Source organism: Myotis myotis, unplaced genomic scaffold (genome assembly GCF_014108235.1).
Source record: "Myotis myotis isolate mMyoMyo1 unplaced genomic scaffold, mMyoMyo1.p scaffold_m19_p_3, whole genome shotgun sequence".
NCBI classification, from domain to species: domain Eukaryota; kingdom Metazoa; phylum Chordata; class Mammalia; order Chiroptera; family Vespertilionidae; genus Myotis; species Myotis myotis.
This window is the reverse complement of record NW_023416335.1, coordinates 212381804-212407110: the sequence shown is the minus strand read 5'-3', so window position 1 is coordinate 212407110 and position 25307 is coordinate 212381804. Positions and strand designations below refer to the sequence as shown.

Here is a 25307-nt window from a genome sequence, read left to right as displayed (position 1 = left end):
CTGCCAGACAAAGGCACCAGCAGCGGCACCCCAGGCCGGGGGGCCAGCACCAGCGTCGGGGGTGGGGTCCTCAGGGCCAGGTCCCCGGAGCCCCCAGTCCCAGGCAGCGGAGCCTGGCGCTGGGGCTGGGCTGTGAGCCGGGAGAGCATGGTTGATGTGGGTGTTGGCGGCAGCAGGGCGGGGTGGGCTGCCTGGAGGCGGAAGACCAGGGCTACCATGATCTGTTTCATCCCCCAGCACCCACCCGAGTCCCACTGCAGTCTCCCCAGGAGACCGGCCGCCCCAGCGCCTGCCCCAGCAGGGGTTCCTATGCCGGGGGCGCTCGGAGCGGGCAGCGGGCAGCGGGCAGCGGGCAGCGGGCGGCGGGCAGCAGGCTTGCGCGGGGATCCGAGGCAGCTCTGACCTGTGGCCTGGAGGCGGGTGCCCGGCAGGGTTCCCATCCGTCTCAGTTCCCAGGGTCGGTTTTCGGAGGATCTACAGTTACTCTGGGCGAATTCCCCGGATTCCAGCCGCTCCCAGCCTCGCCGCCCAGAGGCTTCCTCCACGCCAGCCTCCGCTCGCTGCTGCCCATTGTGCCCGTGGGAGACCGGGGGGCCTGGGCCAGATTAGCGGGCGGGCCGGGCGGGCTGTGGGGATTGGGTGTCGGTCTGGCGTCCGGGTCCCAGCACGTGCTGTGGGCTCGAGCCACACGGGGACTTTCCAGGCGGCTGTGGGTGCCGGGCTGCGCTCCCAGGAAAGGGCTGCAGGCCGTGGCAGAGGACAGGGCCGTGGGCATCCGCTTTGGGGGCCCCTCGGGGCTCCCCCGCTCCCACCCTTTGGCCCTCACTGAAACCAGCTGTCGCCTGCACTTCTGCCGAGCCACGCCCCTCCTCCAGCGAGCTGTCCCTGCTCCTCCGGGCGCAGCCTCTGTGGACAACAGCTGGGCGATTCCCCAAAAGCTAAACAAACTCCCCGATGGCCCAGCAATTCCACTCCTGGGCGTGAGCCCCGAAGAACGGAAGACAGGGACTCGCACAAACACCCGGCCCTCAGGTCCGGGCAGCCCTGTCCCAGCGGGGAGGGCGGGGCCGCCCAGCTGTGCTAAAGGGGCGGACGGAGGTGGTCTCTCCAGACGGTGGGACGTTACTCCGCCTTAAAAAGGCTTGAAACACTGACACCTGCTACCAGGTCACGGCCCTTGAGAACACAGCGCCCCGAGAAGCTCCGTGAAAGGAGCCAGACTCAGGCCCAGGTCGCGCGAGCCTGTCCCTCTGTGGCGTCCGCACGGGCAGAGCCACGGGAACGGGCGCAGGTCCGTGGCGTCGGGCTGGAGGAGGGGCCGGGAGTGCCGGCTGAGGGCTGGGTGGCCACGTCTGGGAGCTCTGTAGAGGTGCTGGTTGCACAACACTGTGAATGTGCTGAACTTTAAAATGTTTACCTTTATGTTATGTGACTTTCACTTCATCAAACAAACAGTCACGCGGATAGCAGCTCGAGCAGGAGCCTGAGCCCCACAGGGCCCTCCTGTCTCGGCCCAGCTCCCCGAGGATGCCGGGAGAATTGGCCAGGGCGCCCTCAGGGGACTGCTCTGAGTTCTGAGCACAAGCTGCCCCGCCCAGCACACAATAGGTGCTCAATTCACGTTGGCGCCTGTTTCCTTCTCTGAGGGCACCTCGCCATCCAGAAACGAGAGAGTAGTGGCAGCAGCCCTGCCCCTCTGCTGTCCGAGCCTGGGTGGCGGAGGTGGTGACCGGGGGACAGGTGTCTTATACCCCCATTCCATGGATGTGAAAACTGAGGCTCAGAGAGGCACAGCACCTTCCCAAGGTCACGCACGGCCTGCGGCTGGAGCCAGGAGGTGGTGGGCTTGGCTCCCAGCCGGGGCTCCCTGGGCAGCCTGCCTGGCCCAGGCACCCCGGGGGCCCAGCTGGGAGTTGGGGTGTGCTGCTGGGGGCAGCTGTGTGCAGACCCGAGGGGATGGGCGCAAAGCCCGAGGGTCCAAGCTTCCTCTTGACGCCTGGGGCTTGGGATTCCACGTCCTGCCACGTGCTGGTCCCTGCGACTGGGAGGTTGAGAGGGCAGGGGTGCGTGTCAGTGGAACGGGGCCCCTGGGGGCGGCCCTGCCAACGGCTCACCTCGCCCTGCCCTCTCCCCGCCCGCAGAGCGCTGTCGTCCGTCGTGGCCCTCGGAGCCAACATCATCTGCAACAAGATCCCCGGGTTGGCCCCGCGGCAGCGCGCCATCTGCCAGAGCCGGCCCGATGCCATCATCGTGATCGGGGAGGGGGCGCAGATGGGCATCAACGAGTGCCAGTACCAGTTCCGCTTCGGGCGCTGGAACTGCTCTGCCCTCGGGGAGAAGACGGTCTTCGGGCAGGAGCTCCGAGTAGGTAAGGGCACCTCCCAGCTCGCGGGCACCGACATCCCGGCTTCGGGTGCCGGGGCCAGGCCGCCTGCCCCCCCTGAAGGCCAGGCCGGACCCCGCCCCCTGACCAATGACTCCACCACAGCATCTCCTGTGCCCTTCTCTATGCCTGGCCTGGGTGGGACCGGGACCCCAGGGAGACCCAGACCGGGCCTGCCCCCAGGGACCCTGCCACATCTGGGACGAGGGAGGCGTTGTCGGGAGCCAGCCCGTGGGAGTGGATGAGGGTCCTCGCTCTGGGCTGTGGGCTGGGCAGACTGGTGGCGGGCAGTGTGGGGCAGTGGTTGGAGGCGCGCCCTGCTGCTGGGCGGCTGTGTGTGCCCAGGACCTCCATCTCCTCCCCGCCAGCCCCCAGTCTGCACTGCTGTTCCCGGAGATGGGGTGACAGTTGTGGATTCCACGTGGGGCTGCGGGGGCTTGGTGTGAAGGGTTCCCAGCCCACAGGAGCTGTGGTGCCACGGTCCCGAGAGTGGAAGGGATTCCAGGCAGAGGGCAATGTGATCACACGTGATCACACGTGCGCAGGATGCTGGGGTATGACTGGTGTGGGGACACGGAGGAGTGTGTATGTGGAGTCAGGACTTGGGGGTTGGGGGGAGAGGTGCTCCTCCACTTCCCTGGGCAGGGGCGGCTCAGGAGGCAGGGGCGGCATGATCTCTGCTGGTGGTGCCGCTGCACGGTTCACGCCGTGTCTCATGTCCTCACAGCCCTGGAGGCTCCATCGTGCCCATTTCACAGGCAAGGAGACTGAGGCCCAGAGAGGGGCTGAGAGGGGAAAGTGTGACTTCCAGGTCTGACCTGGATTAGAATCCAGCCGTGTGACCTCCTGCCACTCAGGGCTGCTGAAGGCATCCATTTCCTCATTTGTAAAATGCGCTCCAAGAGAGCAGGCCTTCTGCTGGGCCCGGGGCCTCTCCTCATGTCTGCACACAGTCGGTGCCCCATAAACTGCTGCTGACTGAGGGAGGGGGGGCACCCCGGCCATCGTGAGGGTCAGATGGGGAGAGGGATACCTTGGGGTGCAGCGCCGGGCATGCAGGGGCGCCTTTGCTCTCAGACCGCAGCCTGAGGGCACAGGTGGGCCTTGGAACGTGTGGGCACAGCGTGTCTTTCCGGTCCCAGAGAGCCAAGCGCCACAGCTGCTGGGACCCGGGCCAGGCCAGAGCTCTGCAGGGCTTGGAACACCGGGCATGAGCTGGGGTGGCGCAGGGAAGAGCCCCCAGGGGCCCCTTTGCGGTGAGCAGCCTGTGGGTGGCACCTGGCACGGCCAGGAAGGCGGCCCGCCCCTCCCTGGGGCCCCACCACCCAAGTGCAGCTCCTCCCTCCAGGTGCCAGCTGGGGAGAGGGAGGCTGCCCGCCCATCCAGTGCAGGGCCAGGTGCCCACTCCTGCCTGGCCCTGGCCTGGAGCTCCGGGCTGTGAGGCAGCTGCGAGCACCCCACGAACCAGCCGAGGCCGCCGAGGCCCCAGGCAGCTGCACCGTCGCCAGCAGCTGCAGGTTTGCCTCGCGGAGCTGGGTTCAGATCCTGCGTCCGTTCTGGAGCCCCTCGGTGCCTCGCTGTGCAGGCGGGCAGGGGGCGTGGTCCTGTGGCCGGGCCGAGGGCTGTGGTCACCAGATGGGGTGAGAGAGACATGGCCCCGCTGAGCCTGCTCTTTGTTGGGGCCGGGCCCAGGCGGGGGATTCACATTTGGTGCCTCAGTAAACGCCGGCCGCCTATGGCCGCCTAAGTGGCCGGAGTGGCGTTGGCCGCACCAGTGACCTGTCCCCACCCAGGCCACCTGCTGTGAGGACGTGGCTCTCAGCTCCCTGGTCCTTCTAGGAGCCCAGGCCTCGGCCCAGCGCGGGCCTGGGAGGATCCGCAGCTCTGGCTGCAGGAGGGGCAGCCACAGCCAAGGACGGGCTGAGGCAGGCGTGGGGGGGGCGGTATAGGGTCGCCCCCTGCCTCCAGGGTGGCTGCTCGGTGTCTTCACGCCCTGAGCCCCGCAGCGCCCGGCGTCTCGGGCTCTGCTTCTGGGGAGCCCGCCTCAGAGACCCCCTTCGATGAGCCTTCCTGAGGGAAACCTTTGGCCAAGCTGCCCACCCCCATCCCATTCCTCACCTCCTCTTGTTCCCGCCCTTCGAGGCCAGGCCGTGGTGACCTGTGTGGCTGAGTGACCCCTCTTCCTTGGCTGGGCCCCCTCGCTGGCTTCCTCTGTGTCTCCGCTCCTGGGCCCCGCTCCAGTCTGCGCTCCCCGGGGCCACCCCATGGGGCACCCTGTGGACGGCGCAGCAAGCTGACCACGGGCCTCTGGCTCGCACGCTCAGCCTCCTGCTGTTTACGCCCCCGACATCCAGCCTCCCCCCCCCCGCCCCCGCCCAGCCCACCCAGGCGTCTCAGTGGTAACCTGGTTACTCCTCTGTCCACCTCTGCCCCCTGCCCCCTGCCCACCGTGGGGCCTGCCTCTCTGGCCCTCCCCGGGCAGCTGCCTCCCACCCAGCCCCAGCCGTGCCATGTGACTCCCTCCACAACCTGCAGTGGCTCCCTATTGCCCAGGACACAGTCAGCTCCTCAGCTTGGTGACTGAGTAGCCCTACCTGTGTCACTCCTGCCTCCCTCCTCTCCCCAGCATACCAGCCCCTTCCCTCCTCCTGGGCCACCTTCCCCTCTGCTCTGCTGGCTTCTCCAGGGGCCACGCCTTTTCACCCCTGCCTGACTTCCCTGTCCACAGCCAGGCTATAGTCACCTCCTCATGCCCCTTCTCCCGCTCTCAGCCCCAGGTCAGCCCAGCACCAGCCCCGAGCCCGCCCTGCACTCTGCCCGGGCTGGGGGCTCTCCGCCCAGGCGAGGCCTCCGCTGGCATCCTCCCCAGAGGGCCTGGCGAGCTGGAGCTGGGCTGCGCTCTGCGGGCAGCGGGCTGGGTGCTGTGACGGCCCAAGCCAGCGCCTGCTCCTCCCGGGGCAGCGGCTGGGCGCTGGGCATCACGAGCAGGGAGTGGGCCGAGGAGCGAGGCATGCGGGGGCTCTGGGCACGAGATGGGAGCCGGGCCATGAGCTGGCAGGCAGCCGGGGGCATTGTGGGAGCAGCCACTCAAGCGGTGACCATTAATGATTGGCCCCAAGAGGGGGAACAGCCCGGGTGCGGGACGGCCCCCTTGGGCCTTGCCTGTGACCTTGGGCCATGCCTACATCTTGAGAACTGAAGGGAACCCCCTTAAAGGGGCACACCAGCCCCTGTGCAAAGACCCAGGCCCTCTTCCGGCACCTGTGCCTCCAGGGACGGGCGCTCACGACTCCATAGCAGCTGCAGCTTCCTTGTGCCCGTGCTGGCTCTGCCTGGGCGCCCGGCTGCTGGTGGCTCTGGCCCTTCGCAGAGTGAGGCCGCCATGCGCCCCCTCCAGCTGCTGTACATGGTCCCCTCCTGCCTGTGGCCTCCCTGTGCCCACAGGCCTCTTTCCTCATCTACTGAATGCGCTAGAGGCCCAGGCCCCTCCAGGCCTGTCTCTTCTGGAAATGAGCGTGTGCATGCATGTGCGTGCGTGCATGTGTGCGTGCATGCATGTGCATGTGCGTGCATGTGCGTGCGTGCATGTGTGTGCGCGTGCATGTGTGTGCGTGCATGTGTGTGCGTGCACTGTGGTGAATGTGTCCCCAACTCAGCTGTCTTCATGAAGTAGGGGAGGGGCTGAAAAGACAAGAACTGGGGGGTGAAGCTTGTATTCCAGGGACACCTGCTAGAAACTCAGGGCCCCCAGGGCCCCCCAGCAGGGCAGGACATTGCTAACGGGCCTCGTATTCGATTCAGGACTGTGGCCAGGGCTTCCTGGACAGGGCGGCAAGTAAGGGGAGATCCGAGGGCGGATCAGAGTGACTCAGAGGGCCTGGGTGAGCACGGGAAGAGGGCTCCAGGTGGAGGGGACAGCATGTGCCCAGGCCCAGGGGCCAGAGAGCTGCTGGTATTACCCAGGAACCGTGGGAGCCTGGAGGGCGAGCGGGAGGGGGAGCGGGAGGGTGCGGAGACCCGAGGCCGGAGGAGGGGGCGGGCAAGAGCGCCATGGCAGGTGTGAGTGCTGGCCGCCTGGCAGGCCTGGGAGGACTGCCCCGCCCCCGCCGGAGCCCTGGGGACCCACCTGCGCGGGCTCCGACCCACCCAGCGGCCATGGGACACCGCGTCCCGCCCGTCATGTGGCACTCAGACATGACCAGGCATAGGGCCGCCCTAATCCCGGCTCACGTGGCCGCCCCGGCCGCTGTCTCCGTCCTGTTTGCTCCGTGGCTGAGATCTGCGTTGGGAGCCAGGCCCGAGCGCCGCAGCCGCACACAGGAGGGGCTCACGAAGCTCCTCCAAGCCGGCGCAGGGCACCACAGAGACCTAGACCCTACGGAGCCGTGAGCTCCCCACCCCTGAGGCCTGGCTTCCTGGACAGTCAGTCTGAGGTCGCAGGGTGACTCTGAGGCAGGGCTGGAGGCAGGGGCCTGGGGAAGAGAGGGCGACCCTGGTCCTGTGCGCCTCCTGTGCGCCAGGGTGCCTGCCCGGGGTCCCCAGGAGGGCTGGGGCTCCAGGCCGCAGGTCCACTCTCGGGCCACTGGGAGCCCGGGGCTGTGGCACCTGCAGACTGGACCGTGCACGAGGGTAAGATTCTGGAGACTTTGAAAGAGAAAAGGCAAGTGAAGTAGCTCTTTAATAGCTCACGGCTGACGCGTGGACACGGTGCTGTTGGCTAGATGGGCTACACAGGTGTTACCAGGGGACGTTCCCCCGGTATTTCCACCTGGCGTGGCTGCCAGGAGCTCTGCGGTGGCTGCCAGGGCCGCCCGCGGCTGGCGCCGTCAGGAGCTGCCGCCTGGCCACGGGGGGGTGGAGATTTGAACCCCGACTTGACTCTGACTCTCCCCGGACTTCCTCCAGCTCCACTGCGGGCGGAGGTTGCTGGCCAGCTGCTTCCTGGGCAGCCCTGTCCCTGGGCGGCCTGGGCAGAGAGTGCCCGCTCTGTGCCAGGCCTGGGAGAGGCGAGAGGTGTCACCAAGGCTCGGGATCCGTAGGGGGGCGGCCGGGACCGGGCTCAGGCCCTGGGTCTGAGGGAAGCAGGTCTTTGTCCTGTCTGCCCGGTCACTGCTGACCCCACCCCGGCCTGGGGTCCCGGCCTGAGGCAGCACAGAGACGTCTGCGAGGCTCGGGGTCCAGCAGCCGGGGCACCAGGACAGCTGGGCTCGAATGTCAGTCAGGGGACGTCCCCGGGCACCAGCGGTTCGAGCCTCTCCTGCCTCAGGACGCGGTGGGGTCGGGGAGGCCGGGCGCTGGCCAGGGTGGAGGCTCCGGGACAGGACACGGCCCAGCTCAGGACACAGACTTGGGGTTCCGTCCACGTCGCCCCTCGCCGTGCGGCCCGGGGCCAGCTTGCACCTGAGGGGGCGGCTCTGAGTGCCCGTGGCCTCCCCACGGCAGCACGGGAGCCCGAAGGTCAGCGAGCCTTGGGCCAGCTGGGTGCCGGGCTGGGCGCGGCTGCCCCTCACGTGGGCCCTCGCAGGCCACCTGGACCTGGTCCAGGGCGGGAATTTCCACCCTCGCTGGCCGGGCCCAGCAGGCAGGACAGGCTGTGGGCGGCTGGCCCAGGAGGGGAGAGGGCACTTTCATGGAGGCAGCCCCCCGGCCAGCTGCCCACTCCCACTGTGTGAGCTGGGGCGCGGCTTTGCTCTCGCTGGGCCTCAGTCTCCCCAACCGGACCAGGGGCCGAGGCTGGGCCCAGACTCCGCCAGGACTTGGGGTCTCTCCGCAGAATGGGGGCAAGAAGGCCCTCACCTCTCCAGTGCCCACACCAGGGTTCCGCCAGGGGTTCCTTGGATGGGGGTCTGGAGATCTGGGCTCTGGTCCCCTCGGCCTGGCCCAGCCCTGACCACAGCGGTCTCTGAGCCCCACGCCTGCGGCCACCCCCCACTTCCAGCAGCGTCGCTCACTCCCGCCCCACTGCGCACACATCACAGGAGGGACACTGAGGCCACGAGGGGCCAGTGCCCGCCCCGGGCGCCCTGGGAAGAGCCCAGGTGTGACCCCCGAGGTCCAGCTCGGCCCTGGCCGGCCAGGCGGGGCCACAGGCCTGGGGGCAGGGGCTCTGGGCCGCCTGTCCCCCCCAGGCGGTGGCAGCCTCTGCTGAGAGGCCAGATGCGGGCGGTCAGGAGGGCAGGCGGCCCGAGGCTGACTCCTGAGCAGGAGCCCGAGCGGGTGGGGCTCCTGGACGCGGTCCAGCTCAGGCCTAGCCCCGGGGTTCCGGTCCAGGTCGCCCCTCGCCATGTGGCCGGGGGCCAGCTCTCCCCACTCCGGGGCGGGCGCTCCCCGAGCCGGGCTGGAGCGCGACCCACCTGCAGGCTGCGCGTGAGGGCCTCGCTGGGTCAGAACAAAGCCCGGGGGCGGGCGTGCCGGCGTGTCGGGGCCTGGCGGGGCTCTGCCTGCTGTTTATGACAACGGACGGGCTGGGCTTAGCGTGGAGACACTGACTCAGCCCGCGCTGGGCGGGCGGGGCCGGGCGGGGCCGCAGGCAGGGACAGGGGGTCAGAGGGACAGAGGGAAAGTCAGACGCAGAGAGGGAAGGGCGGAGGCCAGCAGCACACACATGCACACACGCGCACGCATGCACGCACGCACACATGCACGCACACACACACATACACACACGCACGCACATGCACACATGCGCACACACGCGCGCACAGAGACACGAGTACACACACGCATGCACACCCACATGAGCACACATGCACACACATGAACGCATAGACACAAGCACACATGAGCACACAGAGACACACATGAGCACACACACATATACATGTGCAGACACCCACGAGCACACACACACACAAGCAGACACACATATACACACACGCACAAGCACGCACACACAGACACACACACAGAGACACACACGTATACACAGACACATGCACACATATGAGCACGCACAACACTAGCGTGGCCTCCCCCCGCCCTCGCTGCCCTGGCCCAGGGCCTAGGTCGGCTCAGCAGATAGTCACAGCAGCCAGGCGCTCCTGTACCTCCCGGTCCCTGAGGCCTGAGCCCTGCGCGACTCTCGCTCACTCACACTGCGATGCACCCCCCACCCCCCGCCCCCAATTAGCAGGTGTAGAAACAGCCGGCCTGGCCGTCGCTGGGCAGAGTGGTCCAGGGCTCCAGGCTGTGGTCCTTCAAGTGCACAAATACGGACTTGGGGCCTCGCTAGGCCTGAGGCACCTCTGGGCTCACCTGACCCCCACTGACCCTGCCCCCACCTCCCAGCCTGAGCCCCGAGTGTGCTGGGAGGCAGCTCAAAGCTGAGGCCAAGGGGCCAGGTGGGGGTGTGGGCAGCCGAAAGGGCTTGCTGGCCCCGCCCTGGGTCCCTGGGCTTCTCTCCCAGCTCCTGTGCCCCCACACCTGGACTTGGGCACCGTACCTGCTTGGCCGGTACCACCAGGAGCTGCCTGGGACTCTCCTGGCCTCCCCGGACCCCTCCCCACCTGTGCGCTGCCTGTGGATGGGGTGGGTACTGCCCCCCACTTCTAGGCTTGTGGGAGCTCATCAGCCAGCAGCGTCCTCCTGGCCGGGCGCAGGCCTGGAGGACTTGGGACCCCATCCTGCCTGTGGCCCTGCCCCCATCAACCCAGCACCCCACCCTGACCTGCTCCTCAGGAAGATCCCTCTGACCCAGGCTCCCCACTACACGGGCCTCACCCCGTGTTTTCTGGGAAACGGAGGCCTGGGGAGCAAAGGACTGGGCCAGTGTCACCCAGGAGCCCACCTGGGCCCGCCTTCCCCTCCCCCTCACCCGTCCACTGTCTCACGTCTGGCCTCCTCCTCCAGGCAGGCTGCCAGCACTTCTTACCTTGATGCTTGTCACAGCCTCCCAGGGGGCTCTGCTTCTACCAGGCCCACCCTCAGCCTGAGGGTCCCTTTCAGTGTCAGTCACCGCAGCCCCTCCAGGGGCTCCCCACCTTCTTAGAATAACGTCTCAGATCCTCTCGGGGGCTCCGCTCCCACCGCTGTCTGCACAGATGGTGAACGGAGCTTCATGCCCACACGCGAGTCACATACCACACACGGGCTCTCCGCAGCTGTGCACATGTTTGGACATCCGTGTGTGGGTACCTCACTCATTCTCTCTTCAGGGCCTTAGCATTGCTGTTCCCTCTGCCTGAATGAACACTGTTCCCCGTGCCTGCGCATGGCTCACTTCTCTCAGCGTTCAGGACCCGCTGCAGCATCCCTTCCTGGGGGGGAGCCTGGCCATCCTCTGCCCAGTCCCTGCGGCCACCCTGCCATGCCCCCTCCGTGGCGCTGAGCGTGCCCCGGGCCTGCACCCTGTGAACCGCCTCCGGCCACCCCCTGGGCTGCAGCGGGTCAGTCTTGCCCGCCGTGTGCTTGGTCTTAGGCTCGGGGATGGGTGGGGCTGAGGGCCTCACCCCTGGGCCCTGGGGCTTGGTTGGGAGGGAGGGCTGTACTGGGTGCTGGGGACACACTGGGTGGTCGCAGAAGGAGCGAGAAAAGGAAGGGGTGCGAGAGCACAGCCCCCGGGCTCACACGCAGGCCTGAGCCCAGGCCGGTCAGGAGGTGGGAGGCAGCGCCGCGAGGCTTCCCTGTCCTGGAGGGCGGCGAGGGGTCTGTGCACAGACTTTGGGGTCCCGGGTCAGATCCCTGCTCTGGGGCTGGCCTGCCACGTGACCTCAGGCCAGTCGCCTGCCTGCTCTGAGCCGAGCACCCTAACTGCGGGGGGGGGGGGGTGCCTGTGAGGGTTTAAAGCGAGTAGGACAAGCTATGTGCAGTCCCCTAAACCCATCACATGCTCTGTTTTGTCACAGCTCTATTGAGACCTCACCCTCATACCACACCACTCACCGATTTAACGTGCGCACCAGTGGTGTTGCGTGCTCAGAGTGTGCAGCCGGCGCCACAGTCCATGTTGAAATCTTTTCATCTCGTTCAAAAGCAGCCACACCACCTGCTCTCTGTCCCTGTGGGCCTGCCCGGTCCCGACATCCCGTAGGAATGGAATCATGTCACACGTGGCCTTTGTCCGGCGCCTCTCGCTGAGTGTGCGTTCCAGGCCCACCCGGCACGGCCTGGCGCAGTTCCCTTCCTTTTCGTGGCTGAGTGATATTCCGCGGTGTGGACGGAACACAGCTTCTCTGTCCGCTCTCCTGTTTCTGGACGTGGGGGCCGTTTCCAGCCTGGGCTATTGTGGCTGAAGCTGCTGGGAGTGTGTGTGTCCAGGTAGTGGTGTGGGCACGTGTGTCGTTTCCCTGGAGAATGTACCGAGGAGGGGCTGTGGAACCATGCTTTGCGTGTGAGGACCTGCTGAGCGGTCCGCAGCGGCCGCAGCGCGTGGCTGCCCCGGCGGTGTGCGGAGGCCCGAGCCCGCCACCTCCTCGCCCCGCGGCTCGCTGCCTGTCTGTTTCAGCCATGCAGCAGGGGTTTTTTAAAAAATATATTTTTTTTATTGATTTCAGAGGGGAAGGGAGAGAGAAACATCAGTGATGAGAGACTCATTGATCGGCGGCCTCCTGCACGCCCCACTCTGGGGATCAAGCCCGCCACCCGGGTGTGAGCCCTGACTGGGCATCGAACCCTGACCTCCTGGTTCCTAGGTCGACGCTCCACCACGGAGCCACGCCGGCCGGTGGGGTGTTCATTTGTATTTCCGCGAGGGCTGATGACGCTGAGCCTCGTCACGCGCTCCTTGCTCCGTGCACACCTCATGTGGAGAAACGCCTGCGGATCCTTTTCCAGTTTTAATTGGGTTATGTGCTTTTTTATTGCTGAATTGCTAGCACAGAAGATGCCAGTTTTCTTTTCTTTGCTTAAACAAGGGCAAGCACAGCTCGACAGGGAGGCGGGGTGAATGGAGCTGTGGCCACGAGCGCGGGCCGGCGTCTCTCGCTGAGTGTGTGTTCCGGCGCACACTCACGGGAGCCACATTCGTGGGTGAGCCCAGCGACACGCCCGGGACATGAGCATGGGGACTCGTGTAGAGGTTTACACACACGGATGCCCAAATGTGTGCACACTCACGGAGGGCCCGTGTGGCGTGTGTCATGTGTGCGGGCATGATGCGCAGCTCAGCCACCCTCTGTGCTGGGCCCGTCTGCCACATGACTTGGCCGGATCAGGGCCATTATCCTCATTTTGCAGGTGGGGAAACTGAGGCCCGCAACGGCCTCTTTGTCGGTCTGGACTTAATTCGAGGTTTCAGCCTCTGAGTCCCCTCTCTGGGAACATGTGACCCCAAACCTCAGTCATTCTGGAGTATCAGGCCTGGGCTGCCCCCACTTCTGAGCTGCTGTGTGACCTCGGGCAGCGTGTGCCCCTGCCAGGAAGGGGGCTAGGAGTGGAAGTAGCTCTGAGTGGACAGGGCAGGGCAGGGAGCCCCTGGCATGGGGGAGGGCAATGGGCTCCGTTCTGCCCAGGCGCCCGCTGTGCTTGGGCGGCACCTGTCCCCTCCAGCACCGCTCACAGAGGTCGGCCTGGTCCCCGCGTCCTCCTGGAACCAGGGTGAGGGGATGACGGGAAGGCTAGGCCCCTCTTCCCGGGAGCGGGTCCAGCTGGCATCACGGAGGGCGGGGGCAGGGCGGGGCCAGGTCTCTTCCCTCTGGGCCTGGAGCCCATCGGGGCAGCGAGGGCTGATTTTGAATGACCCACAGGAAAGAGAGGGCGGAGCGGGATGGTCCTCGAGTGGCCCGGTGGCCTCGGTTTACCCACAAGGCTGTGGTCCCTGAGGGCTCTGCTGTTCTGCTGTTCCGATGTGTGGAGGGGCGGCCGGGGCTGGCTGGTCAGCCTCAGGAGGAGGCTCGGCTGAGCACAGACGGCACCGGGCCTGTCCCGGGGGCCCAGCGTGGTGCCTGGTCATCGCCGGTCCGCCCTGCCCTGCTTCCCACTTGGTGAGGGTGAGGGGTGCCCACTTGTCCTGTTTGTCCTCAGAGCTGCCCCGGAGCTGTGGGCTGGGTGAGGATCTCCAGCCCTACCTGGCCGATGGGGACACAGGCTCAGGGAGGGTGTGTGACCTCCGCAGGGCCACACGCAGATGTGCTGGGTGGGCTCTGATACCAAAGGAACCCCGAGGCCTCCTGAGACCAACGTGCACCCCCAGGACAGCTGCTGGCACCAAACAGAACACCATGCCGCCTTCCGCCAACTCCCCACCCCATCACCAGACACACCTGTGGCACCTGCCGCCGCCACTGCCGCCTGGAGCAGACCGTTCCGGCCTCCAGCCTCAGTGTTCCCCTGTGACGTGGGCTCATCAGGAGGGTCTGTCTCATGGGCTGTCGTGGGGATAGAAGGAGGTGGTGAGTGTAGGCCCCCAGCCCAGCCCTGCTTGTGTTTGGGGTACAGGAAACAACATTGAGTTGGGGGTGCACTAAAGAGTCAGACGTGAACCCTGCCCACCACCCTGAGCCCCAGGGCCACCTGGCTAAAGCCCAGAGGGGGCACCTCCTTCCAGCGGGGCTGCCAGGAGCAGGGGCTGGCCCAGCGGTGTGCAGAGCCTGGAGAGCCTGTGGGCAGTGGCAGGCACCCCAGGCAGGGAGAGGGCCGGCGTGCACCAGCCCGTGGCAGGGCCCAGCTGGATGGTCTACTGGACAAGAGGGGTGCACCCTGGCGGCCATGTGTCCATGTGGCCAAGCTGGGCTGCAGGTAGTGGTGAGCGGGGTCCGGTGGGGTCAGGCCTTTGGGGCTTGAGGCCGTCTCAGAGGCTAGGGAGCCAGACAGCTGCTGAGGAAGGCCCAGGGTCCGAGGGGCTTCCTAAGCCCTCGTGCCCGCTCCCCCTGGGGAAGCCATGCAGACAGCAACCTGGGGACTGGCCGGGCGGCCCCGCGTGTTTTGGGGAGGGACCCTCTCCCAGCTCCACGCTGGGCACGCTGACCTGGGCGAGCTCTGAAGACCCCGAGCCTGTGTCCAGGTCTGTACGGGGCTGTCGTGAGAATTAAACTGGATGAGTGTACAGAGTGCGGGCGCACGGGAACCAGGACCTAGGGCCAGCCTCCTGGGTTCTCCCCTAACGAGGACTCCCTCCGTGCCCCCCCCCCCCCCCCCCGTCTCCATGGTGAGACAAGAGGGTTTGGCTCATTAAAACCAAATAAAAAAGAAATTATCGGGAGTGGCGGCCCGGTGAGTAAGTGATGAGTAACCGAGTCTGAGCCGGGTCTGGGCTTGGCCGGGGGGAGCAGGCACTGAGCGAAGGATCCGGGCGATCCCGACACGCCCTCCGCAGGCACAGTCCTGGCCTCCGGCCTGCCGCCTGCCGGGGGCTTAGGAGGAGTCCCCATGGGCTCCTGGGGGCAGCGGGGAGGGGAGGGGGAGAGAAGAGGAGGGTCAGGCAGGGCCCACGCCTCCTCGCTGGGGCAGGACTTCCACTCCCCCGGCCCGGCCTCTTGGCAGGATTGCACAATTGTCTGCGATTTCTCTGCCCTCCCCCCCTTCACTGGTGCCTAGCTTGTGTCATGCCCCCTCTGAAGCCGGTTGGGTCTCCCTGAGCTCCCCCGAACCCCCACCCAGCGTGCATCTGCTAGCTAGCTGCTATTCCCTCTCCCCCGCCCCCGCCCCAAGATCCAGGCTGTCCAAACGTAGCATCCCCTCCCCTCATGGCCGCACCTGCTGTTCTGTCTCCTCCTGCTCAGGTCCCTTGGCTGCAAAGGGGCCACGCCGGGGACAGGAGGGCCTCCAGTGACCCGCGCCCCAGGCCCCCAGGCCCTCCCTCTGCTTCTCTGGGCTTTGATTCCACCGCCTGCATTCAGATCCTGCTTCAGCCCCTAACCGTTTCACAGCCTGTGCGCTCCTCTGTGAGATGGGGACAGTAATGAGAGCTGCCCCGTATGTGAAGGCTTAGAACAGTGGTTCTCAACCTTGGCTGCACATTAGAATCACCTGGGAATCTTTTTAAAATCCTGATTTCCGCCGTGGCCGGTTTGGTTCAGTGGATAGAGCGTCGGCCTGTGGACCGAAGGGTCCCAGGTTCAATTCCGGTCAAGGTCATGTACCTTGGTTGCGGGCACATCCCCAGTGGGGAGTGTGCAGGAGGCAGCTGATCGATGTTTCTCTCTCATCGATGTTTCTAACTCTCTATCCCTCTCCCTTCCTCTCTGTAAAAAATCAATAAAATATATTTTTAAAAATCCTGATTTCTGGGCCTCATCCTCCGGAAATTGTTTCTTTGTTACTAATGTTGTGGTCCCACCCCGTAACAGACACCCCGTAACAAAGACACAGAATTTCCGGAGGATGAGGCCCAGAAATCGGGATTTTAAAAAGATTCCCAGGTGATTCTAATGTGCAGCCAAGGTTGAGAACCACTGTCTTAGAGGGATGCTGGGATGCGGGACAGCTGCTGAGTGATAGCAATGGCTCTGCTGCCCTCTCTCACCAGAGCGCTCTGGATTCTGAGTGCCACCGCGTCCGACCCCAGCCCGCACAGTGCCGCCTGCTTCACAGGAGTCTCTGGCCTACCACAAGCAGCTCCCCCAGACCTCAACCACCTCTCTCCTTGTTACTCTGGACCTCATACTTCTGCAGCCTGCAGCACCAAACCGCCACACCTCTGCGCCTTTTCTCCTGCCATGGCCAGGAGTGTGCACACACCCCACACACCGTGCGTGCACACACTAGACACGTATACAAACACTCGGATACCACACGCACTCACAGGGAGTTAACACCTGCTTCTTGTTAAACTTTAAGATGTCACCCCCTCCAGGAAGCCTCCCCAGACTCCACCTCCACCAAGGCAGGTCAGGCATCCTTTGAGGTTCCATGCCTCCCCGTGGCCCCTGCTTGCAGAGTCCCATAGTCACCTCCTTCCCTGGGACCTCCACCTGGCTGATCACTCCTGCCCGTGTGTCCTGTGGCCGCTTGTCAGCAGGCTCTGCTGGGCTTGGGCAACACAAGCAAGGGGTTCAATATCCACTTCACACCCAGCGGACTTCCCTTCCGAGCGTAGTGGCCTAATTTAGAGCCGGGAGGTAGGCTCCCATGTTCCCCCGTCCCTGTGTCTGGGAGCCCTGGTCAGCCGGCCTTGATGGCACAGGAACTGGGGCTCCTCAGGGCCACGCCCTGTGCTGAAGGACGGTTGGTTATGGAGCCGGGGTGCGGAGCCCCTGTGGTCAGCTGGTCCCCGGGTGGCCGTGCTCTGACCCGGCTGGGAGCAAAACGCCCCCAGGGAACAAGGACTTCAAGGGTGAGCCCCCCAGGAGAACGGGGACCCCATCTAAGTGAGCCCCCAGGCGGTTAGTGGGTGAGGAGGTGGACCCCGGAGCACAGTGAGCACCAAGCACAGGCTGGGCGTACGGTCAGTGCTCATTCATGTTTATGGAATGAACCTGACTTGAGCCTTAACCCTCCTTCAATCTGGAGGGTCACCCCAGCCCCCAGCAGAGGGCCTGGTGGCAGTCAGGGACACAGGTACGGGCTTGTGGACGGCCAGGGTCGCGGGTTCCCAGCTGTCCCTCCCGGGACAGAAGCCGGCCCGCCCCGTTACCGCTTCGCCAGGCAGTGGGATTCCGGCTCGTCCATCAGAGGGGGCTTTGGTCCCGGCAGCACCACTGAGCCCTGTGCCGCAGTGCCGGGCTGGGGCCCACAGGGAGCCTCCGGTCACGGGCACGGGGACAGGGGGCCGAGAGACGGCCGGGATGGTGGGTGCACAGGGCCTGCCCAGGGGCCGTGGAAAATAAAGAACTAGAGCTGGACCCGTTCCTCTCAGGGGCCTCGGACCCCGCTGTAGCCAGGAAGTCCCTGCGGCCAGGGCTCACTCGCGGTGCCGTGGAGGGCTGCCGGGAGGAGGCATGGGAATGGGTAGGATTTGGGCAGGAAGGAGAGGGAATTCCACCAAAAAGACCAGGTAACCCCCAGGGCATGTGAGCAGCCCTGGAAGGGGCATCGTTCTGATGGACGGAGGCCGTGGAGGTGGGCACTGGGTTTGGAGGGTGGGCACAGGCTTCGGGTTTGGGCTGTGGCCGGCCCTGCCCAGCTCGGGCAGAGGGGAGCTGCGGAGGTGCCAGGCCTGCACCCTGGGCCCGCACGGAGGGGGTGGGGTGAGGGAGGCAGGGAGGCCCCCGGGGTGTAGGAGAAGGGGACGTAGGAGGCCTGGGCCTGGTGGCGGGGTGGCTCAGTGGTCAGAGAGGGAGGCGGGGACAGAGGCCGCGTGGCTCGGGGCTGCGTGGGTTCTGCTGGGGAGCCCACGGGGAGCCGACGAGGCCTGCAGCCGTGACTGGTCCCCGAGGAGCAGCGCGGGCAGTCGGGGGGGGCGGGGAGGGAGGCCGGGCCCCACACCTGTCACAGGCACCTCCCACGTTGGGGACACTGCGCCCCGCCAGCCGGGCCCTCGGGACAGGCAGCGAAGGGGGGCGGGCTCGCTGCGCACCAGGCAGCCCGGGCCGTGCCCTCCGCCCCGCAGAGCCGGGGCTCCGAGGGGGCGCGCTGGGCGGCCCGGGTCCCGGAGCCCCCCCCGCCCTCACCGTGTCTCCGCCCCGCAGGGAGCCGTGAGGCCGCCTTCACCTACGCCATCACCGCGGCCGGCGTGGCGCACGCGGTCACGGCCGCCTGCAGCCAGGGCAACCTGAGCAACTGCGGCTGCGACCGCGAGAAGCAGGGCTACTACAACCAGGCCGAGGGCTGGAAGTGGGGCGGCTGCTCGGCCGACGTGCGCTACGGCATCGACTTCTCCCGGCGCTTCGTGGACGCGCGTGAGATCAAGAAGAACGCGCGGCGCCTCATGAACCTGCACAACAACGAGGCGGGCAGGAAGGTAGGGCGCGAGGGGCGGGGCGATGAGAGGGGCGGGGCGTGGGGAGGAGTGATGAGAGGGGCGGGGCGTGGGAGGGGAGGGCCTATGAGAGGGGCGGGACATGGAGGGAGGGGTGATGAGAGGGGCGGGGCGCTGAGAGGGGCGGGCGTGGCCACTAGGTCACGGGGTCTTGACCTCCCTGAGCTTTGGGCGCCCCTCCTGGAGGTGGGAGCTGGGAGCCTGGACCCTGGCCGTGCGGTGTGGGCGGTGCTGGGCAGAACAGTCACCCGTGATCCTCCCAGCAGCTCAGAGACACACCTCGCTGTTCCCATTCCCGAGGTGTGAAAACTGAGGCTGGGAGTGAGGAAGGGATGTGCCTGCACCTCCTTCTCGCAGGGAGCCCTGGGAGAAGGATGAGACAGGGACCCTGTTTCCACGCAGGATGGGACCCCGGGTGGGGGCAGGCCCCCAGGTGACAGTCCCATGTCCCCGCACTGGTCCCAGGGGGGTCATGCCGGCATACCGGATACCAGGAAAGGCTTCTCAGAGGAGGCGGCCTTTGGCTCAGTTTGCCCTGAGAGACCTAAGGAAGGGATGTTCCCCCAGGGAGGAGCGGCCTGGGGAGGGTGGGCGGGCCTGCGGGGGCGGGGGCTGGTGCACGGGGTGGATGCAGGTAGCGGGGAGATAATGGAGGACATTCAGGAGGGACACACTGGGGAAGAGGTCAGCGCGGGCCCAGTCCTGCCTCGGGGAGATGCGGGCCCCAGATATTGGGCCGGGAGGAGCGGCCACCGTGGCGGCAAGATGGCCAGAGATAGGGCAGGCAGTGGAGCAGAACGCCTCTGTGGGTCTGATTCCCAGCCCCGGCCGCACCCAGGGCGCCAGGTCCGAGGGGCGCTGCAGGCACAGGCAGACTTGCCTTTCCCCGGCAAGGAGGAGTGGAAATTGCCCCCAGGGACCACCGGGGAGGCCACTGGCCGCTCACTCATTCACTCAACGAACGCTCCTTGCCCTCCTCTGTGCCAGGGCTAGGTTGGACACAGGGGACAGGGAGGAGTAAGACGTGACCCTAGCCAGGGAGCTGCCCCCGCACCTACAGGGTGCACGTGAGGGGAGCAGAGGCCACACCCAGGGCCAGCGGGAGCCTGGGGACCAGCGGGCGGTGAGCAGAAGCTTCCTGGAGGCAGCGATGTCCCTGTGGAGCCTGAAGGACATACCAGAGCTAAGAGACAGAGGCAGAAGGAGGTGGCACTGGGTGGGGGGCGGGGGTGCAAGGCTGCAGAGGACTCAGGCTGGCGGGAGCAGGAAGGGCGGGCAAGCAGGGCGGGCCCAGAGCAGGCCTTGAACGCCAGGCCAAGGGTTTGGCTTTTTTCTGTTGAGGTTCTTAAATTTTGGTCAAATGAACCAGTGCATGAAGGAATGAGTGACAGGTTGCCCCCAGACAGTGTGCAGGCACGTTCTCTAGGCCAGAGATCGTCGACCTTTGTCAGCTCGCGGCACAGAAGCGAGTTCCAGGACTTCCCCGGCGCGCTGAAACGTCCGAACATTTCAAATGGGTGGAACCTTGACTCATTCACACCGGACGGCTCTGGTGTTGGCTGCTGTCAGCTTTTTGCTTGACAGCCTGAGGGAAGAGAGGTCCGAGCCGCTGGCGAGTCCGAAATTGCACGTTTTAAACCTTCTCGCGATTCGCCGCTTGAAAATCGCTGCTCTATGCACAGGCAGATCGAGATCGGTGCCCAGGGGGCCGAGGAGGCGAGATCCGCTTACCCGCAGGCTTTGGGAGCGGGGGGTGGGGGTGGGGGGGAGGGGGGGGGGAGGCATAGCTGAGCCCGCAATGGAGCACCTCCCCTGAGCCTCTGCAGTGGCTGGGTCCGGAGCGGGCCTTCCCACACCCCTGGGAGGAAGGCCTCACTGTTACAGGGAGAGCAGTGGGGCCCCAAGGAGCTGCCCGTGGCCCCGAGGCCCGCGCCCCGGTCGCTACTCCCCGGGGAGTGGCTGAGTGAGCAGCGGAGGAGTGGGGGAGGGAGCCCGCGGAGGGACCAGCACAGGCACAGGTCACGCGTGCAGTGCAGCCGAGGGGTTTGGGCGGCTGAGGAGATGGGCAGGCTGAGCAGGCCTGGGGTGAAGGACTGACAGCCGGGCTGGATTTTGGCCCCTGGGGAGCGGGTGCCATCGCAGACCCTTGAGGGAGAGTGGGGCCGAGCAGCTTGAGGGCCAGGGTCGTGTCTGATTCCGCTCAGAGGCCAGTGTGAACCCCAGGGCTCACCCGGCGCGGGACTTGGGGGTGCTCAGAGACTGACAGGTGGTGAAAGGCATTAGGCAGGATGCACGTACCCGCCCCCGTGTCTCCTCTTCTGTCTCTTGTTAGGACGTGTCCTCAGACTTAGGGCGACCCTGGTCCAGAATGACCCAGTTACACCTGCGAAGTCCCAGTTTCCAAATAAGATCACCATCTGAGGTCCTAGTGGGGGTGTGTTTGAGGGGGACACTCTGCAGCCCCCCTCGGCTGGCACGTGGTCCCCCACATCCCTGGTGGGCCGGGGGCAGACAGGCTGAGCGGGGGGACCTGCTCCCACCTCTTCTTCAGGGCTCCAGGCTCCAGGCTCCCTCGGGACGCAGTGCACCCACCTGTGATTCCCCTAACCCGGCCGTTCCTGAAATCTGTTCCCAGAGTGGGGGCACCCCTTATTCCAGAAAGAACCCCAAGTCAGCTCTTTCCTGGAGCCCTTGCCACCTCCAGACCACCTGGCGGTGGGGGCACCGAGGCTGGGGGAGGCCCCACTCAGTCCCGGCTCCCCGGGGAGAGCGGTCGCCCCGCAGCCGCCCAGGTGGTCTCAGGGGCAGCGGGGCTGGCGCCACCTCCGCTGTCGCCCTTATCTCGAGGGCACTGGAGCCGGAAGCGGCACATTCTTCACTCCTGTGATCACTTCCCAGGAGAGGCTCGGGCGCGGGGGACCCAGCCAAGCGAGGATGCGGCCCCTCGCTCTGCAAACAGCCGCCAATCGGCTCCATCGGCGGGCAGCCACTGGTCCCGCCACACAGGGTCCCTGGACGGGAAGGGGGGGGGGGGCTTGTGGCCTTGATGCTGACAGGAAGATGGGACTGAGGGAAGGGGTTTGGGCAGGTGGCACAGAGAGGGGGGCAGCTGTTCAGCCAAACTGGACACGCAGATGGCAGTTAAGCTGGGCCCACCGGCTGGCACAGCCTCCGGTGTGGGCAGCCCTGCCAGGTCTCCGGCCATCACGACGACTGAGGAGGAATCCCTGAGGAGCAGCCTGGGGTGGACGGTGCCAGACGAGGGGTGTGGGCAGCTCCTGGCGGAGGGGCAGACACAGTGGGCAGTGGCCAGGGGAGGGGAAGCATCCAGGCCTTGAAGGGCCAGTGATGGAAGAAGGGGCTCTGAGGAGAGGGGAGAGCAAAGATGACCCTGGGGAGGGTGAGGAGGGGGCAGGAGGAGGAGACACAGGTGGGAGGGGCAGGGGGCCGAGAGGAGGCCAGGGGTGCTTTCCCCTGGGAAAGGGATCCCACCAGGGTCCTGCCCTTGACCCAGACCCTCAGACCAGCCTTCTGGCCTGTGCCCTGGACCCCGACACCCCATGGTCCTGCAGTTCCACATCTGAATATGCCCCAGGATGTCCTCCACACAGGAGCAGAGGGCCCCACCCCCAAACTCCAGGCCGCCAGCCTCACGGCCTCCGCACACACATGATGCTCATTTGGGCCAAATATTCCCTCTGCAGTCATGCGGACAGCTGGTGCTGCACCCCCTCGCGCACACCTCTGCACCTAACGATCTCCATAGACATGCAGCGCACGTACTGCCTCCTCCAGGAAGCCCCCCTGCTGGCACCCTGGCCCTGGGCAGGCGGAGGCTCCCATAGCCCTGCACTTTGAACTTTTGAGTGTCAGTTTCCTTCTGTTTCCCACACTGGACCATGAGCCCTGGACCGACGTCCTCACTGAGGTCTAGGCCCCAGGCTGCCAGGGCAGGATGAGAGATTGGGGCAGTGGCCGGCTCTGTGGGCTGTCCCTCTCGCCCCTTTGCATTCCCCGTGGGCCTCGTCCCTGGGCCAGGGCTAGGATCCTGGGTGAGGGCTGGGGTCCTAGGCGAGGGCTGGGGTCCTAGGCGAAGGCTGGGGTCCTGGGTCAGGGCTGGGGTTCTGAGCGAGGGCTGGGGTTCTGAGCAAGGGCTGGAGTCCTGGGTCAGGGCTGGGGTTCTGGGCGAGGGCTGGGGTTCTGGGCGAGGACTGGGGTCCTGGGTCAGGGCTGGGGTTCTGGGCGAGGGCTGGGGTCCTGGGCGAGGGCTAGGGTTCTGGGTCAGGGCTGGGGTTCTGGGCGAGGGCTGGGGTCCTGGGCCAGGGCTGGGGTCCTGGGCGAGGGCTGGGGTCCTGGGCGAGGGCTGGGGTCCTGGGTCAGGGCTGGGGTCCTGGGCCAGGGCTGGGGTCCTGGGTCAGGGCTGGGGTTCTGAGTGAGGGCTGGGGTCCTGGGCGAGGGCTGGGGTCCTGGGTCAGGGCTGGGGTCCTGGGTCAGGGCTGGGGTTCTGAGCGAGGGCTGGGGTCCTGGGCGAGGGCTGGGGTCCTGGGTCAGGGCTGGGGTCCTGGGCCTGGGCTGGGGTCCTGGGTGAGGGCTGGGGTTCTGAGCGAGGGCTGGGGTCCTGGGCCTGGGCTGGGTTGTGGCAGGGGCACAGGGTAGCAGCTTCCTTCTGGGCTGGTGGCGGAAGTGAGGCCGGGTGGGGACAGCTGACAAATGGCCCCTCCGCAGCCATGGGCCGAGCTAATGATTCTCATCTTTAATCAGCGCGGCTGGCAGGCCCCTTCGATCCGGGTAAATGAGTACCTGGGGTCAGGGCTGGCGCTGGGAACTGGCCTCCGCCAGGGAGGGAGGGAGGCCCCAGGAGAGCACACGGCTGCACCCCTCACGCCCGCTCACAGCCGAGGAGGAACCACACGTGGGTCGGGGAGGCTTCCCAGCAGACGGCAGCCCCCGCCTCACTGACCTGCGCACCCCTCCCCCCGCCCCCGCCTTCAGCAAACGGGGCGCGGAGAGCCCCACACGCACATGCACACGGGCTTCCAGGGCACAGGCCCGACCGCACGCCAGGCCCGACCCCGCAGGAGGGCAGGGAGGGGAGACGGGCGGGGATCCCCGCCGATGAAGCTCCCGCTGTCGCTGGGCCTGGTGCCACTGTGAGGCGCCCGCCCCGAGCCCGGCTTCACCCCCGCTGCCCGTGACCTGCACACGCCCCACCAGCACGCCAGGCCTGTTTCCCCGCAGCCACTGGCCCCAGCTCCCTGAGGGCTGTTGGGGAACTTGCGAAGCACTTTGGATAAATGTGTGCCCAGCTCTGCCGAGTTCTGATTCTCTCGCGGCCCCTCGCAGGCCTGCTCGGTGGGGACCTGTGGTCAGAGCCCCTTTAGCGGGTGAGGGCTCAGGGAGGAGACACTGACTCGGGTGACACAGCAGGGAGTGTGGGGGAGCTGGCTCCGCTAGGGCTGGAGGCTGAGGGCCTGGGTGGAGGGGTGCTCCGGGTGGAGGGGAGCTCTGGGTGGAGGGGTGCTCCTGGTGGAGGGGTGCTCCGGGTGGAGGGGTGCTCCGGGTGGAGGGGTGCTGTGGGTGGAGGGGTGCTCCTGGTGGAGGGGTACTCCAGGTGGACGGGTGCTCCTGGTGGAGGGGTGCTCCGGGTGGAGGGGTGCTGTGGGTGGAGGGGAGCTCTGGGTGGAGGGGAGCTCCGGGTGGAGGGGTGTTCCTGGTGGAGGGGTGCTCCTGGTGGAGGGGTGCTCCGGTGGAGGGGTGCTCTGGGTGGAGGGGTGCTCCTGGTGGAGGGGTGCTGTGGGTGGAGGGGTGCTCCGGGCGGAGGGGAGCTCTGGGTGGAGGGGTGCTATGGGTGGAGGGGTGCTCCTGGTGGAGGGGTGCTGTGGGTGGAGGGGTGCTCCTGGTGGAGGGGTGCTGTGGGTGGAGGGGTGCTGTGGGTGGAGGGATGCTCCGGGTGGAGGGGAGCTCCGGGTGGAGGGGAGCTCTGGGTGGAGGGGTGCTCCGGCCGCTCAGCCCTGCTCCTGGCCCCGCAGGTCCTGGAGGAGCGCATGAAGCTGGAGTGCAAGTGTCACGGCGTGTCGGGCTCCTGCACCACCAAGACCTGCTGGACGACGCTGCCCAAGTTCCGCGAGGTGGGCCACCTGCTCAAGGAGAAGTACAACGCGGCCGTGCAGGTGGAGGTGGTGCGCGCCAGCCGCCTGCGGCAGCCCACCTTCCTGCGCATCAAGCAGCTGCGCAGCTACCAGAAGCCCATGGAGACGGACCTGGTGTACATCGAGAAGTCGCCCAACTACTGCGAGGAGGACGCGGCCACGGGCAGCGTGGGCACGCAGGGCCGCCTGTGCAACCGCACCTCGCCCGGCGCCGACGGCTGCGACACCATGTGCTGCGGCCGCGGCTACAACACGCACCAGTACACCCGCGTCTGGCAGTGCAACTGCAAGTTCCACTGGTGCTGCTTCGTCAAGTGCAACACGTGCAGCGAGCGCACCGAGGTCTTCACCTGCAAGTGAGCGGCCCCGCGGCCGCCGGCCACGCGGCCACCCGCCACTGTGCACACGCTCCCGCCTTCCCGGCTCCGCGCGGCCGGCGGGGCAGCGGTGGCTGCAGACGGTGGGGCTCCAGACGCAGGGGAACCCCCTGGGCCCAGCACCCTCTTCCCGGCCCGCGGCTCCTTCCTGCCGTTCCGTCACTTCCTGCGGCCCAGCGCGGCCTTGACGGGCCCAGTGAGTCCTTTTCTTCTCTCCGGGAAAGTGAGGCTCAAGGACACACGTGTCCCCGGAAAGCAAGGAGACGACAGGAGTGTCCCCCGCCCCTGCCTGGTGGGTGAACACGGACAGGCCACGTCGGCCGGCCCCACGTGGGACTGTCCTCGGCCACGTCAGCTGCGGGACCCTGGAGGGGGCTGGGCAGATGGGGACAGATTATTTATGTTTTCTTAGTGTCAGAAGAGGACTCTTAGCACGCAGGCCCGCCGGTCCTAACTCCGCACCCTGTGTTAGCGCACCCCCTCAGCCCCCGTTCACGTCCGAGGCCCCGCCTGGCTCTGCCCTGAGACAGGGGGCTGTGCGTGTGGTCCCCAGGTGAGCGGGCAGCGGCTTGGTGACCAGCATGGCCCCAGAGGGCCCTGAGGGC

The 25307-nt window shown here is 66.6% G+C and overlaps 1 protein-coding gene across 3 annotated transcripts in view; it reads left to right on the top strand.

Annotated features, from left to right (window-relative positions):
* The window catches only part of WNT7B (Wnt family member 7B), a 45250-nt gene extending 20422 nt beyond the window's left edge, over positions 1-24828 (top strand). For 2 of the 3 annotated variants that reach the window (XM_036298463.1, XM_036298462.1), the window contains exons 2-4: positions 2142-2368; positions 17887-18158; positions 24206-24828. In XM_036298463.1, coding sequence (XP_036154356.1) covers positions 2142-2368; positions 17887-18158; positions 24206-24685 — 979 coding nt within the window. In that variant the 3' untranslated portion in view covers positions 24686-24828. The remainder of the gene's footprint in view (positions 1-2141; positions 2369-17886; positions 18159-24205) is intronic. The other variant, XM_036298461.1, reaches the window with a different exon arrangement.
* The last annotated feature ends 479 nt before the right edge of the window (positions 24829-25307 follow it).